Source organism: Salvelinus alpinus, chromosome 24, assembly GCF_045679555.1.
Source record: "Salvelinus alpinus chromosome 24, SLU_Salpinus.1, whole genome shotgun sequence".
NCBI classification, from domain to species: Eukaryota; Metazoa; Chordata; class Actinopteri; order Salmoniformes; family Salmonidae; genus Salvelinus; species Salvelinus alpinus.
Genome location: NC_092109.1, coordinates 49,015,328 through 49,029,926, shown reverse-complemented (window position 1 = coordinate 49,029,926; position 14,599 = coordinate 49,015,328). Strand labels below are relative to the sequence as shown.

General features: G+C 46.7%; 1 protein-coding gene across 1 annotated transcript in view; it reads right to left on the bottom strand.

Annotated features, from left to right (window-relative positions):
• Window positions 1-14,599, bottom strand: part of LOC139551924 (V-set and immunoglobulin domain-containing protein 10-like 2) — a 170,543-nt gene that overhangs the window by 55,086 nt on the left and 100,858 nt on the right. Inside the window, exons 7-8 of the mRNA XM_071363262.1 lie at window positions 4,025-4,155; window positions 3,773-3,923 (exon numbers count right to left, since the gene is read on the bottom strand). Of these exons, the coding sequence (XP_071219363.1) occupies window positions 3,773-3,923; window positions 4,025-4,155 (282 nt within the window). The remainder of the gene's footprint in view (window positions 1-3,772; window positions 3,924-4,024; window positions 4,156-14,599) is intronic.

Sequence of the window (14,599 nt, the reverse complement as noted above, 5' to 3'; positions counted from 1 at the left end):
CTACCCTTAGTACCTCCATATAGAAAAAAGAAAGGAAAAGCAGAAGATACCACAAAGAAACCAAAGAGAAAAAAGACACCCTATGAAGCATGATCATCATCATTATTTAATTTTTTTCTTATTAACCCGACCACGTTTCCCACCACCTTTTGCTGCTGTAACAGCAGTAACACATTTCCTCAAGCGAAACCGCTTCTTCTCACTCAACTGGTCTCACCCCACTGTCTTCTGTAACATCACAGCTGACCTCACAAACTTATCAACATCAAAATATTCTGCCAATTTGACAGATTTCCCAAAAGTCTGATCCAGAAAACCATTTACCTCCTCTAGATCATAAATTGAGTCCTCACCAGCTGCTATCATATCAAAAGAGATGTCCATTTCCTTCTCCTGATCCTCCTCAGCTGAGGCCACAGACCACTGACTCCCCTCTACCACATCCCTTTCAACACTCCCCATTTGCACCCCATCACTCGTACCAGGCATCTCCTCCACTACCTGGGAGACTAGCCCCACCTGAACCCCATTACTCGTGGTGGGCATCTCCTCCACTACCTGAGAGCCTAGCTCCACATGAACCCCCTCCTGTACCCCATTACTCGTAGTGGGCATCTCCTCCACTACCTGGGAGCCTAGCTCCACATGAACCCCCTCCTGTACTCCATTACTCGTAGTGGGCATCTCCTCCACTACCTGGGAGCCTAGCTCCACATGAACCCCCTCCTGTGCCCCAGTACTCGTACTGGGCATCTCCTCACCACTGGCTCTTCAGATCCATCCTTACCTTCTACAACAATATTTTTCTGCTGCATAACGTTTCCCTCTAATACAAGTTGCAAACCCGTGCCCTCAACACGGATAACTTGTTCCTCAGCAACAGGTGCTTGTGGCTGCTCAACCACTGTCGGCCCACCTCTCCCTACATCAGTGGGCCCAGGCGTTACGATGACCACCTGCGCCCCTCCCTCTGCCTTCTCCCTTTTCGGGCAAGCATGTCGCTTATGGCCAACATCCCCACACTCAAAACACCGTTGACTACCCGTACTAGCATAAACCATATACAGTCTATTGTCATACTTCACTTTAAAAGATAACTCTAAAGTCTGCTCCGGTGAGTCCAAAAACATAAACACCTGTCGCCGAAACGACATAACCTGTTTCAACGCCGGGTGTTTGCAACCCAACGGGACAACCTTAATTGAACTTGCAATCTTCCCAAAGCGCAATAACTCGCGCTCCAATAGCTCATTTGGAATAAACGGTGGTACATTTGAAATCGTTACCCTTGTTGACGGAGAAAAAAGCGGCGTAACTTGAATAAACATTCCTTTAAGAAGTACGCCATGCTCAACCATACGATCTACAAGGCGCTCTTTTTTAAGAAATACCACCGCCGATTTATTCATCCGTGACGCATAAGCAACATTCTCATATCCTACCTTCTATCCTATGGCAACCAGAAACTCCTCCACAGTGACAGTAGCTTCAGTAACACAACTAAAGCCATGCCGAAGTGACAGGGACGGCATCCCCATTCGGGCTGCCATCCCCGCCAAAATCAAGGTAATTTCGATACGAAAAAAACAAAATACTTAATTCTACCACACCAAAAAAATTATAATCATTTTAATCATGCACAGAACAAAACAAAGAATGCCACCAAGAAAGAGAAAACCGAAAGAAAGTTCTGAATATCTAACTCTACACACGCACTCCCTCGATCATACAATTCCCAGCATGCACCAAACACTCCCAGCATGCAGAGAGAGAGAGAGAGAGAGAGAGAGAGAGAGAGAGAGAGAGAGAGAGAGAGAGAGAGAGAGAGAGAGAGAGAGAGAGAGAGAGAGAGAGAGAGAGAGAGAGAGAGAGAGAGAGAGAGAGAGAGAGAGAGAGAGAGAGAGAGAGAGAGAGAGAGAGAGAGAGAGAGAGAGAGCAGCACACACAGAGAGAGAGAGAGAGAGAGAGCACACACACAGAGAGAGAGAGAGAGAGAGAGAGAGCAGCACACACAGAGAGAGAGAGAGAGAGAGAGAGCAGCACACACAGAGAGAGAGAGAGAGAGCAGCACACACAGAGAGAGAGAGAGAGAGAGAGCAACACACACAAAGAGAGAGAGAGAGAGCAACACACACACAGAGAGAGAGAGAGAGAACAACACACACACAGAGAGAGAGAGAGAGCAGCACACACAGAGAGAGAGAGAGAGAGCAACACACACAGAGAGAGAGAGAGAGAGAGAGAGCAGCACACACAGAGAGAGAGAGAGAGAGAGCAGCACACACAGAGAGAGAGAGAGAGAGAGCAGCACACACAGAGAGAGAGAGAGAGAGCAGCACACACACAGAGAGAGAGAGAGCAGCACACACAGAGAGAGAGAGAGAGAGCAACACACACAGAGAGAGAGAGAGAGAGAGCAGCACACACACAGAGAGAGAGAGAGAGCAGCACACAGAGAGATAGAGAGAGAGAGAGCAGCACACAGAGAGATAGAGAGAGAGAGAGAGAGAGCAGCACACACAGAGAGAGAGAGAGAGAGAGAGCAGCACACACAGAGAGAGAGAGAGCAGCACACACAGAGAGAGAGAGAGAGCAGCACACACACAGAGAGAGAGAGAGAGCAGGACACACAGAGAGAGAGCGAGAGCAGCACACACAGAGAGAGAGAGAGAGAGAGAGAGCAGCACACACAGAGAGAGAGAGAGAGCAGCACACACAGAGAGAGAGAGAGCAGCACACAATGAGAGAGAGAGAGAGAGAGAGAGAGCAGCACACACAGAGAGGGAGAGAGAGAGAGAGCAGCACACACAGAGAGAGAGAGAGAGAGAGCAGCACACACACAGAGAGAGAGAGAGAGCAGCACACACAGAGAGAGAGAGAGAGAGAGAGCAGCACACACAGAGAGAGAGAGAGAGCAGCACACACAGAGAGAGAGAGAGAGAGAGAGCAGCACACACAGAGAGAGAGAGAGAGCAGCACACACAGAGAGAGAGAGAGAGAGAGCAGCACACACACAGAGAGAGAGAGAGCAGCACACACAGAGAGAGAGAGAGAGAGCAGCACACACACAGAGAGAGAGAGAGAGAGCAGCACACACAGAGAGAGAGAGAGAGAGAGCAGCACACACACAGAGAGAGAGAGAGCAGCACACACAGAGAGAGAGAGAGAGAGAGAGCAACACACACAGAGAGAGAGAGAGAGCAGCACACACAGAGAGAGAGAGAGAGAGAGAGCAGCACACACACAGAGAGAGAGAGAGCAGCACACACACAGAGAGAGAGAGAGAGAGCAGCACACACACAGAGAGAGAGAGAGAGAGCAGCACACACAGAGAGAGAGAGAGAGAGAGCAGCACACACACAGAGAGAGAGAGAGAGAGCAGCACACACAGAGAGAGAGAGAGAGAGAGAGAGAGCAGCACAGACACAGAGAGAGAGAGAGAGAGAGAGCAGCACACACACAGAGAGAGAGAGAGAGAGAGCAGCACACACACAGAGAGAGAGAGAGAGAGAGAGCAGCACACACACAGAGAGAGAGAGAGAGCAGCACACACACAGAGAGAGAGAGAGCAGCACACACACAGAGAGAGAGAGAAGATACAGAGAGATACAGAGATACAGAGCAACAAGAAGTGTATACAAAGATATAGAGAGAGAGAGAGAGAGAGAGAGAGAGAGAGAGAAGGGGCAAGTTTGGGGCAGCGTTGTGTTTGTGTGATGCCTGTGCCAATTTTATGTCTGTGTGTGCGTGTATGTGTGTGTGTGAGACTTACAGGCCCGTGCAGTGCATTGTGTGGAGGTGTTGAGAGCAGGGTGCATCCCCAGGCAGGTGAACAGAGAGTTGTTGGAGGTCTGGGATCCAGACTGCAGTACGGAGACATTGTTGGCTGGCCACGCCCCTTCACCCCCAAGCCACGCCCCTCCCTGGTGCAATAACAACCAGAACAACAAGAATTGTATTTGTTAGGAGCCTTTCTGCGTGTGTGCGTGTGTATACATGTGTGCGTGTGTGTGTGTACCTGTACCTGTGCCAGAAGGTTTGTGGTCCAGCGTAGTGAAGGGGGGGGCAGGCCCCCCGGCCATGAACAGGTCAGGTTGAGGGAGGAGTAGTTCATTGCTGGCAGAACAGAGCAGGAGGGGGAACCATCTGGAGGGTCTGGGGGACAGGGTGACAATATACAGCGCAACACTGTGTTGACTGTGTTGTTATTGTGTGTGAGTTTGTGTGTGTGTGTATGTGTGTTTGTGTGTGTGAGGCGAGACCATATGGAGAGGAGAGAGAAAAGCAGCAGAAAGTATCACTAAAATGTTTTCAGAAAACTACCTTTTGCTAAACAAAGACAAATCTGTGGCCCATAGAGATAAACTGATTCTCTGGCACTATTGCACAATAGCCTGGCCTAGACAGTCAGTCAAATTCTCTGGCACTATTGCAACCCAGCAGGCTAAAAACCCAAGTGTGATTTTAGACTCACACATCTGTAATGTGACAAAATCAGCTTTTTACCATTTAAGAACTATATTGTAACTTTAATAGTGAAGTGGGGCATGCTAACGTATTTTTGTAGTAGTGAAAGAAGTTTAAAAAGTTGTACTAATTATATTATTTGAATAGTGAAATCATGTACAATTCCCATCTATAGTCAATAGTGGTCAGTAGTTGTGTGGTTCAGTAGTTGTGGTCAGTAGGTATGTGGTTGTGGTCAAAAATTTTGTGGATATGGTCAGTAGTAAGATATGTGGTCAGACCTTTTGTGGTTGTGGTTAGTAGTTATGTGGTTATGGTCACAAGATGTGGTCACATCCATCAGCTCTCCACCTTTGCTGTCAGACGTTTCTCTGTGGTTGTGGTCAGAAGTTGTGTGGTTGTGGTCAGTAGTTGTTGTCAGCAGTTGAGTGGTCCATAGGTGGTCAGTAGATGAGTGCTCAGTAGTTATGTTGTCAGAAGTTGTGTGGCTGTGGTCAGTAGTTGTGTGGATGTGGTCACTAGCTGTTATATGCAGTTGTGTGGTTGTGGTCAGAAGTTATGTGGTTGTGGTCAGTTGTGTGGTCAGAAGGTGTGTAGCTGTGGTCAGTAGTTACTTGGTTGTGGTCAGAAGTTGTGGTCAGCAGTTGAGTGGTTTTGGTCACTAGTTGTGTGGTTGTTATCAGTAGTTGTGTGGTAGTGGTCACTAGATGTGGTCAGAAGTTGTGTGGTTGTGGTCAGTAGTTGTGTGGTTGCTGTCAACAGTTCTGTGGTTGTGGTCAGAAGTTGTGGTCAGCAGTTGCGTGGTTTTGGTCACTAGTTGTGTGGTTGTTATCAGTAGTTGTGTGGTAGTGGTCACTAGATGTGGTCAGTAGTTGTGTGGTTGTGGTCACTAGTTGTGTGGTTGTTATCAGTAGTAGTGTGGTAGTGGTCACTAGATGTGTTCAGAAGTTTTGTGGTTGTGGTCAGTAGTTGTGTGGTAGTGGTCACTAGATGTGGTTCAGAAGTTGTGTGGTTGTGGTCAGTAGTTGTGTGGTAGTGGTCACTAGATGTGGTCAGAAGTTGTGTGGTTGTGGTCAGTAGTTGTGTGGTAGTGGTCACTAGATGTGGTCAGAAGTTGTGTGGTTGTGGTCAGTAGTTGTGTGGTTGCTGTCAACAGTTCTGTGGTTGTGGTCAGTAGTTGTGGTCAGGAGTTGAGTACTCTGTATTTCTCCGGTCAGAAATGGTGTGTTTGTGGTCAGTAGTTTTGTGGTTGTGGTCAGTTGTTGTGTGGGTGTGGTCAGTAGTTGTCTTATTGTGGTCAGAATGTGTGTGGTTGTGGTCAGTTGTGTGTTCAGATTTTTTTTTTTGTGGTCAGTAGTTATTTGGTTGTGGTCAGCAGTAGTGTGGTTGTGGTCAGCAGTAGTGTGGTTGATATCAATAGTAGTGTGGTAGTGGTCACTAGATGTGGTCAGAAGTTGTGTGGTTGTGGTCAGTAGTTGTGTGGTTGCTGTCAACAGTTCTGTGGTTGTGGTCAGTAGTTGTGTGGTTGTGGTCAGAAGTTGTGGTCAGTAGAAGTGTGGTTGTTGTCAGAAGTTGTGTGGTTGTTATCAGTAGTAGTGTGGTAGTGGTCACTAGATGTGGTCAGAAGTTGTGTGGTTGTTATCAGTAGTAGTGTGGTAGTGGTCACTAGATGTGGTCAGTAGTTGTGTGGTTGCTGTCAACAGTTGTGTGGTTGTGGTCAGTAGTTGTGTGGTTGTGGTCACTAGATGTGGTCAGAAGTTGTGTGGTTGTGGTCAACAGTTGTGTGGTTGTGGTCAGTAGTTGTGTGGTTGTGGTCAACAGTTGTGTGGTTGTGGTCAACAGTTGTGTGGTTGTTGTCAGTAGTAGTATGGTATTGGTCATTACATGTGGTCAGAAGTCGTGTGGTTAATGGCAGAATTTGTGTGGTTTATGTCAGAAGTTGTGTGGTTGTGGTCAGTAGTTGTGCGGTTGTGGTCAGAAGTTGTGTGGTTGTGGTCAGTAGTTGTGTGGTTGTGGTCACTAATTGTGGTAAGCAGTTATGTGGTTGTGGTTAGAAGTTGTGTGGTTGTGGTCAGAAGTTGTTTGGTTGTGGTCAGTTGGTGTGTGGTTGTGGTCAGTAGTTGTGGTCAGGAGTTGAGTACTCTGTAGTTCTCTGGTCAGAATTTGTGTGGTTGTGGTCAGTTGTTGTGTGATCAGAAGGTGTGTGGTTGTGGTCAGTTGTTGTGTGGTCAGAAGGTGTGTGGTTGTGGTCAGTTGTTGTGTGATCAGAATGTGTGTGGTTGTGGTCAGTTGTTGTGTGGTCAGACGGTGTGTGGTTCTGGTCAGTTGTTGTGTGGTCAGAAGGCGTGTGGTTGTGGTCAGTTGTTGTGTGGTCAGAAGGTGTGTGGTTGTGGTTGTTGTCAGAAGTTGTGTGGTTGTTATCAGTAGTAGTGTGGTAGTGGTGACTAGATGTGGTCAGAAGTTGTGTGGTTGTTATCAGTAGTAGTGTGGTAGTGGTCACTAGATGTGGTCAGAAGTTGTGTGGTTGTGGTCAGTAGTAGTGTGGTAGTGGTCAATTGTTGTGGTCACTAGTTGTGTGGTTGTGGTCACTAGATGTGGTCAGTAGTTGTGTGGTTGCGGTCAGAAGTTGTGTTGTGGTCAGTAGTTGTGGTCAGCAGTTGAGTGGTCAGTAGTTGTGTGGTCAGTAGTTGTGTTGTCAGAAGTTGTGTGGTTGTGGTCAGTAGTTGTGTGGCTTTGGTCAGAAGTTGTGTGGTTGTGGTCAGTAGTTGTGTGGTTGTGGTCAGTAGTTGTGGTCAGAGCGGCAGCCAAGATGGCGTAGCAGTGTAGACGTGTTTTGTTTCGTCCTCTCGTGTATATTTTTAAAACAAAATCTATCTCTTTTCGATTTTTAATTAGATTATACCTTCCGGTAACCTACCTCACCCAATGTGATACGGAATCGCTATTATTTTTTAACTTTGGAACACATTCAAGAACCCCCAGTAGCTAACCAGCTAATCAGCTACAAGCTATTTAGTCATTTTTAGCCGCTGCTAGCAGCTTTTACCTTCTGCACAGACACCAGCCCTGTTATTAGCCTGGATATTACTCACCAATTTACCAGCATCGGACTGTCTCTCCACAACAATGCCGGATTCCTGCCGTAATCCCTGAGCCACTACTTCTGATCCTCACAGCTAGCTTGCAGATAACGCCACTGCCACGAAGCTAGCACCAGTTAGCAAACACAATTCTACAATACCTCTTTCGCCATCGCCATCCGGCTTGGATTCTCTGTCGACACGACCACGTCTGGTCTGCAGACGAATACCCCATCCGCTGTGCCCTCAACCGGCCTCCGTCTGAGCAGACCCCCTCCGTCTGAGCAGACCACCCCCCGGGCTACTAACTTTAAACGCCGCGTAATAGCGTAGTGGCGGCTTCCCTGCTCCATCTACGGCTGCCCCCTGGACACTATGATCACTTGGCTACATAGCTGATGCCTGCCGGACTGTCCATTAATTCACGGTACTCCATTCTGTTTATTTGTGTTTTATCTGTCGGCTCTGTGTTTTAACGCAGGCTCTGTGTGTAGTTAATCCGACCCTCTCTGCCTAGTCGTCGCCATTTTTACCTGCTGTTGCTGTGTTAGCTGACTAGCTGCTGTTATCTCACCTGTTGTTTTAGCTAGCTCTCCCAATCAAGACCTGCAATCACTTTATACCTTACTGTATGTCTCTCTCAAATATCAATATGCCTTGTATACTGTTGTTCAGGCTAGTTATCATTGTTTTGGTTTGCAATGGACCCCGTAGTTCCACTCTCCGTACCTCTGATACCTCCTTTGTCCCACCTCCCACACATGCGGTGACCTCACCCATTGAGACCAGCATGTCCAGAGATACAACCTCTCTTATCATCACCCAGTGCCTGGGCTTGCCTCCGCTGTACCCGTGCCCCACCATACCCCTGTCTGCACATTATGCCAACAGAATCTATTCTACCACGCCCATAAATCTGCTACTTTTATTCCTTGTCCCCAACGCTCTAGGCGACCAGTTTTGATAGCCTTTAGCCGCACCCTCATCCTACTACTCCTCTGTTCCTCGGGTGATGTGGAGGTAAACCCAGGCCCTGCATGTCCCCAGGCACCCTCATTTGTTGACTTCTGTGATCGAAAAAGCCTTGGCCTCATGCATGTCAACATTAGAAGCCTCCTCCCTAAGTTTGTCTTACTCACCGCTTTAGCACACTCTGCCAACCCTGATGTCCTTGCCGTGTCTGAATCCTGGCTTAGGAAGGCCACCAAAAATTCTGAGATTGCCATACCCAACTATAACACTTTCCGTCAAGATAGAACTGCCAAAGGGGGAGGAGTTGCAATCTACTGCAGAGATAGCCTGCAAAGTTCTGTCATACTTTCCAGGTCTATGCCCAAACAGTTCGAACTTCTAATTTTAAAAATGTATCTCTCCAGAAATAAGTCTCTCACTGTTGCCGCCTGCTACCGACCCCCCTTAGCTCCCAGCTGTGCCCTGGACACCATCTGTGAATTGATCGCACCCCATCTAGCTTCAGAGTTTGTTCTGTTAGGTGACCTAAACTGGGACATGCTTAACACCCTGGCAGTCCTACAATCTAAGCTAGATGCCCTCAATCTCACACAAATCATGAAGGAACCCACCAGGTACAACCCTAAATCCGTAAACATGGGCACCCTAATAGACATTATCCTGACAAACTTGCCCTCCAAATACACCTCTGCTGTCTTCAATCAAGATCTCAGCGATCACTGCCTCATTGCCTGTATCCGCTACGGGTCCGCGGTCAAACGACCACCCCTCATCACTGTCAAACGCTCCCTAAAACACTTCTGCGAGCAGGCCTTTCTAATTGACCTGGCCCGGGTATCCTGGAAGGATATTGACCTCATCCCGTCAGTTGAGGATGCCTGGTCATTCTTTAAAAGTAACTTCCTCACCATCTTAGATAAGCATGCCCCGTTCAAAAAAACGCAGAACTAAGAACAGATATAGCCCTTGGTTCACTCCAGACCTGACTGCCCTCGACCAGCACAAAAACATCCTGTGGCGAACTGCAATAGCATCGAAGAGCCCCCGCGATATGCAACTGTTCAGGGAAGTCAGGAACCAATACACGCAGTCAGTCAGGAAAGCAAAGGCCAGCTTTTTCAAGCAGAAATTTGCATCCTGTAGCTCTAACTCCAAAAAGTTCTGGGATACTGTTAAGTCCATGGAGAACAAGAGCACCTCCTCCCAGTTGCCCACTGCACTGAGGCTAGGTAACACGGTCACCACCGATAAATCCGTGATAATCGAAAACTTCAACAAGCATTTCTCAACGGCTGGCCATGCCTTCCTCCTGGCGACTCCAACCTTGGCCAACAGCCCCGCCCCCCCCCGCTGCTACTCGCCCAAGCCTCCCCAGCTTCTCCTTTACCCAAATCCAGATAGCAGATGTTCTGAAAGAGCTGGAAAACCTGGACCCATACAAATCAGCTGGGCTTGACAATCTGGACCCCTTATTTCTGAAACTGTCCGCCGCCATTGTCGCACCTCCTATTACCAGCCTGTTCAACCTCTCCTTCGTATCATCTGAGATCCCCAAGGATTGGAAAGCTGCCGCGGTCATCCCCCTCTTCAAAGGGGGAGACACCCTGGACCCAAACTGTTACAGACCTATATCCATCCTGCCCTGCCTATCTAAGGTCTTCAAAAGCCAAGTCAACAAACAGATCACTGACCATCTCGAATCCCACCGTACCTTCTCCGCTGTGCAATCTGGTTTCCGAGCCGGTCACGGGTGCACCTCAGCCACGCTCAAGGTACTAAACGATATCATAACCGCCATCGATAAAAGACAGTACTGTGCAGCCGTCTTCATCGACCTGGCCAAGGCTTTCGACTCTGTCAATCACCATATTCTTATCGGCAGACTCAGTAGCCTCGGTTTTTCTAATGACTGCCTTGCCTGGTTCACCAACTACTTTGCAGACAGAGTTCAGTGTGTCAAATCGGAGGGCATGCTGTCCGGTCCTCTGGCAGTCTCTATGGGGGTACCTCAGGGTTCAATTCTCGGGCCGACTCTTTTCTCTGTATATATCAATGATGTTGCTCTTGCTGCGGGCGATTCCCTGATCCACCTCTACGCAGACGACACCATTCTGTATACTTCTGGCCCTTCCTTGGACACTGTGCTATCTAACCTCCAAACGAGCTTCAATGCCATACAACACTCCTTCCGTGGCCTCCAACTGCTCTTAAACGCTAGTAAAACCAAATGCATGCTTTTCAACCGTTCGCTGCCTGCACCCGCACGCCCGACTAGCATCACCACCCTGGACGGTTCCGACCTAGAATATGTGGAAATCTATAAGTATCTAGGTGTCTGGCTAGACTGCAAACTCTCCTTCCAGACTCATATCAAACATCTCCAATCCAAAATCAAATCTAGAGTCGGCTTTCTATTTCGCAACAAAGCCTCCTTCACCGCCGCCAAACTTACCCTAGTAAAACTGACTATCCTACCGATCCTCGACTTCGGCGATGTCATCTACAAAATAGCTTCCAATACTCTACTCAGCAAAGTGGATGCAGTTTATCACAGGGCCATCCGTTTTGTTACTAAAGCACCTTATACGACCCACCACTGCGACCTGTATGCCCTAGTCGGCTGGCCCTCGCTACATGTTCGTCGTCAGACCCACTGGCTCCAGGTCATCTACAAGGCTATGCTAGGTAAAGTGCCGCCTTATCTCAGTTCACTGGTCACGATGGCTACACCCACCCGTAGCACGCGCTCCAGCAGGTGTATCTCACTGATCATCCCTAAAGCCAAAACCTCATTTGGACGCCTTTCCTTCCAGTTCTCTGCTGCCTGCGACTGGAACGAATTGCAAAAATCTCTGGAGACTTTTATCTCCCTCAACAACTTTAAACATCTGCTATCCGAGCAGCTAACCGATTGCTGCAGCTGTACATAGTCCATCGGTATATAGCCCACCCAATTTACCTACCTCACCCCTCATACTGCTTTTATTTATTTACTTTTCTGCTCTTTTGCACACCAGTATCTCTACTTGCACATGATCATCTGATGATTTATCACTCCAGTGTTAATCTGCTAAATTGTAATTATTCCATTTATTGCCTACCTCCTCATGCCTTTTGCACACATTGTATATAGATTCTCTTTTTTTCTACCATGTTATTGACTTGTTTATTGTTTACTCCATGTGTAACTCTGTGTTGTTGTCTGTTCACACTGCTATGCTTTATCTTGGCCAGGTCGCAGTTGCAAATGAGAACTTGTTCTCAACTAGCCTACCTGGTTAAATAAAGGTGAAATAAAAATAAATAAAAAAGTTGTGTGGTTGTGGTCAGAAGTTGTGTGGTAATGGTCAGTTGTTGTGTGGTTCTGGTCAGTTGTTTTGGTCAGTAGTTGTGTGGTTGTGGTCTGTAGTTGTGTGTTTCAGTTGTTGTGTGGTCAATAGTTGTGTGGTTATGATCAGTAATTGTGGTCACTTCATCCTCATCATATTTTTTGCCCTCTATATCTGTGAGTATCCATAGCAACGACTCCATTTGGACAGCTCAATGATGACATAGAGAGCTGTTAGTAGACATCACCTTACTACTTGTTGTCACTCTAAGCTCCAAGAAACAGCTGCAACTTTTTATTTGTAGAAGGTATTCCTAATCCACTCCATCCAGTCAGAGGGATACAGCCCACCCTTCTCTTTAGAAACAGGCAAACTAGCAAGTTAAGTTATTTAGAGCGTGTCTAGTAATCTAGTAAGCATTAGAAATCTTCCCTTCATCATTCCAGGTCCTCCAGACTGGGAAAGTATTCAACATCTTAGAGCTAGCAGTTTGGTCTGAAACAGATTGACGGGTATTTGAAGAGCTATTATTAAGACATTCATTCCTGCGAGTCAAGCATTGCTATTCAACAGTAGCATTGGCAACACTGCTCCCTTTTGGCTAAAGCAGTACATTGTTCTTTAATATCAACTACGTACTGCACTCTGACCCACAAAATGTCTTTGCTAGAATCATGATAGTTATGTTAGGCAAAGTAAGGAAAGTGAACTTCAAAACACGAGGTTTTATTGGAATTTGCAGCTTTTGTTAGTTAATAATTCATCTGCTAGCTTCTGACATAATTTACTGCAGCTAGAAAGACATCAATTGATGGGTTACTAAAACAGCTCTATCTACAGATTGGTAGAGGCTATTCCTAATCCGTTTTCAGATTTGACAAGCAGAGTAGGGGAGGATGTCATACCTTCTATGTTTTTGTCTGACTTATTGGGGAGAGGTCAAAATGGCAGTTTGCAAAAAAGTTACATAAAGACCGCTCTGCACGTTTTAAAGTTTGACTGGCATTTCTAGCTTAGAAGGTGTAGGAGGACTAGCATGGTAAAGAATGAAACTACTACCCATATTAATAAGAAGAAGTATGTTGAAGATTAAAGCTGAGGCTTTTGCTGCGCAACCCACACAATAATAATAATACAGTGCATTCTGAAAGTATTCAGACCCCTTGACTTTTCCACATTTTGTTACATTACAGCCTTTTTCTAAAATATATTAAATAGTTTTTTTCCACCTCATAAATCTACACACAATACCCCATAATGACAAAACAAAAACAGGTTTTTGAAAATGTAATTTTTTTAAACCCTGAAATATCACATTTACATAAGAATTCAGACCATTTACGCAGTACTTTGTTGAAGCACCGTGTGGAAGCGATTACAGCCTTGAATCTTCTTGGGTATGATGCTACAAGCTTGGTACACCTGTATTCGGGGAGTTTCTCCCATTCTTCTCTGCAGATCCTCTCAAGCTCTGTCAGCTTGGATGGGGAGCGTCGCTGCACAGCTATTTTCAGGTCTCTCCGGAGATGCTCAATCGGGTTGAAGTCCGGGGTCTGGCTAGGCCACTCAGAGACTTCTGCGTTGTCTTGGCTGTGTGCTTAAGGTCGTTGTCCTGCTGGAAGGTGAACCTTCACCCCAGTCTGAGGTCCTGAGCACTCTGGAGCAGGTTTTTATCAACGATCTCTCTGTACTTTGCTCCATTCACCTTTCCCTCGATTCTGACTAGTCCCCAGTCCCTGCCGCTGAAAAACATCCCCACAGCATGATGCTGCCACCACCATGCTTCACTGTAGGGATGGTGCCAGGTTTCCTCCAGAAAATAAGCTTGGCATTCAGGCTAAAGAGTTCAGTCTTGGTTTCATCAGACCACAGAATCTTGTTTCTCATGGTCTGAGTCCTTTAGGTTCCTTTTAGCAGATGCCACGCGGGCTGCCCTGTGCCTTTTACAGAGGAGTGGATTCCATCTGGCCACTCTACCATAAAGGCCTGATTGGTGGAGTGCTGCAGAGATGGTTGTCCTTCTGGAAGGTTCTCCCATCTCCACAGAAGAACCCTAGAGCTCTGTCAGAGTGACCATCAGGTTCTTGATCACCTCCCTGACCAAGGCCCTTCTCCCCTGATTGCTCAGTTTGGCCGGTCGGCCAACTCTAGGAAGAGTCTTGGTGGTTCCAAACTTCTTCCATTTAAGAATTATGGAGGCCACTGTGTTCTTGGGGACCTTCAATGCTGCAGACATTTTTTGGTACCCTTCCCCAGATCTGTGCCTTCGAAACAATCCTGTCTCGGAGCTCTGCGGACAATTCTTTTGACCCCATGGCTCGATTTTTGCTCTGACATGCAAAGTCAACAACTTTACATAGACAGCTGTGTGCCTTTCCAAATCATGTCCAATCAACTGAATTTACCACAGGTGGACACCAATCAAGTTGTAGAAACATCTCAAGGATGATCGATGGAAACAGAATGCAGCTGAGCTCAATTTTTTTGTCTCATAGCAAAGGATCTGAGTACTTATGTAAATAAGGTATTTCTGTTTTAAATTTTTTATAAAACAAATTTATAAAACATTTCTAAAAACCTTGTTTTGCTTTGTCATTATGGGTTATTGTGGATAGATTGATGAGGAAAACAATTATTTTAATCAATTTTAGAGTAAGGTTGTAATGCAACAAAATGTGGAAAAAGTCAAGTGGTCTGAATACTTTCTGAATGCACCGTAAGTATGTCGAAGATTGAAGCTGGGGCTGCGCA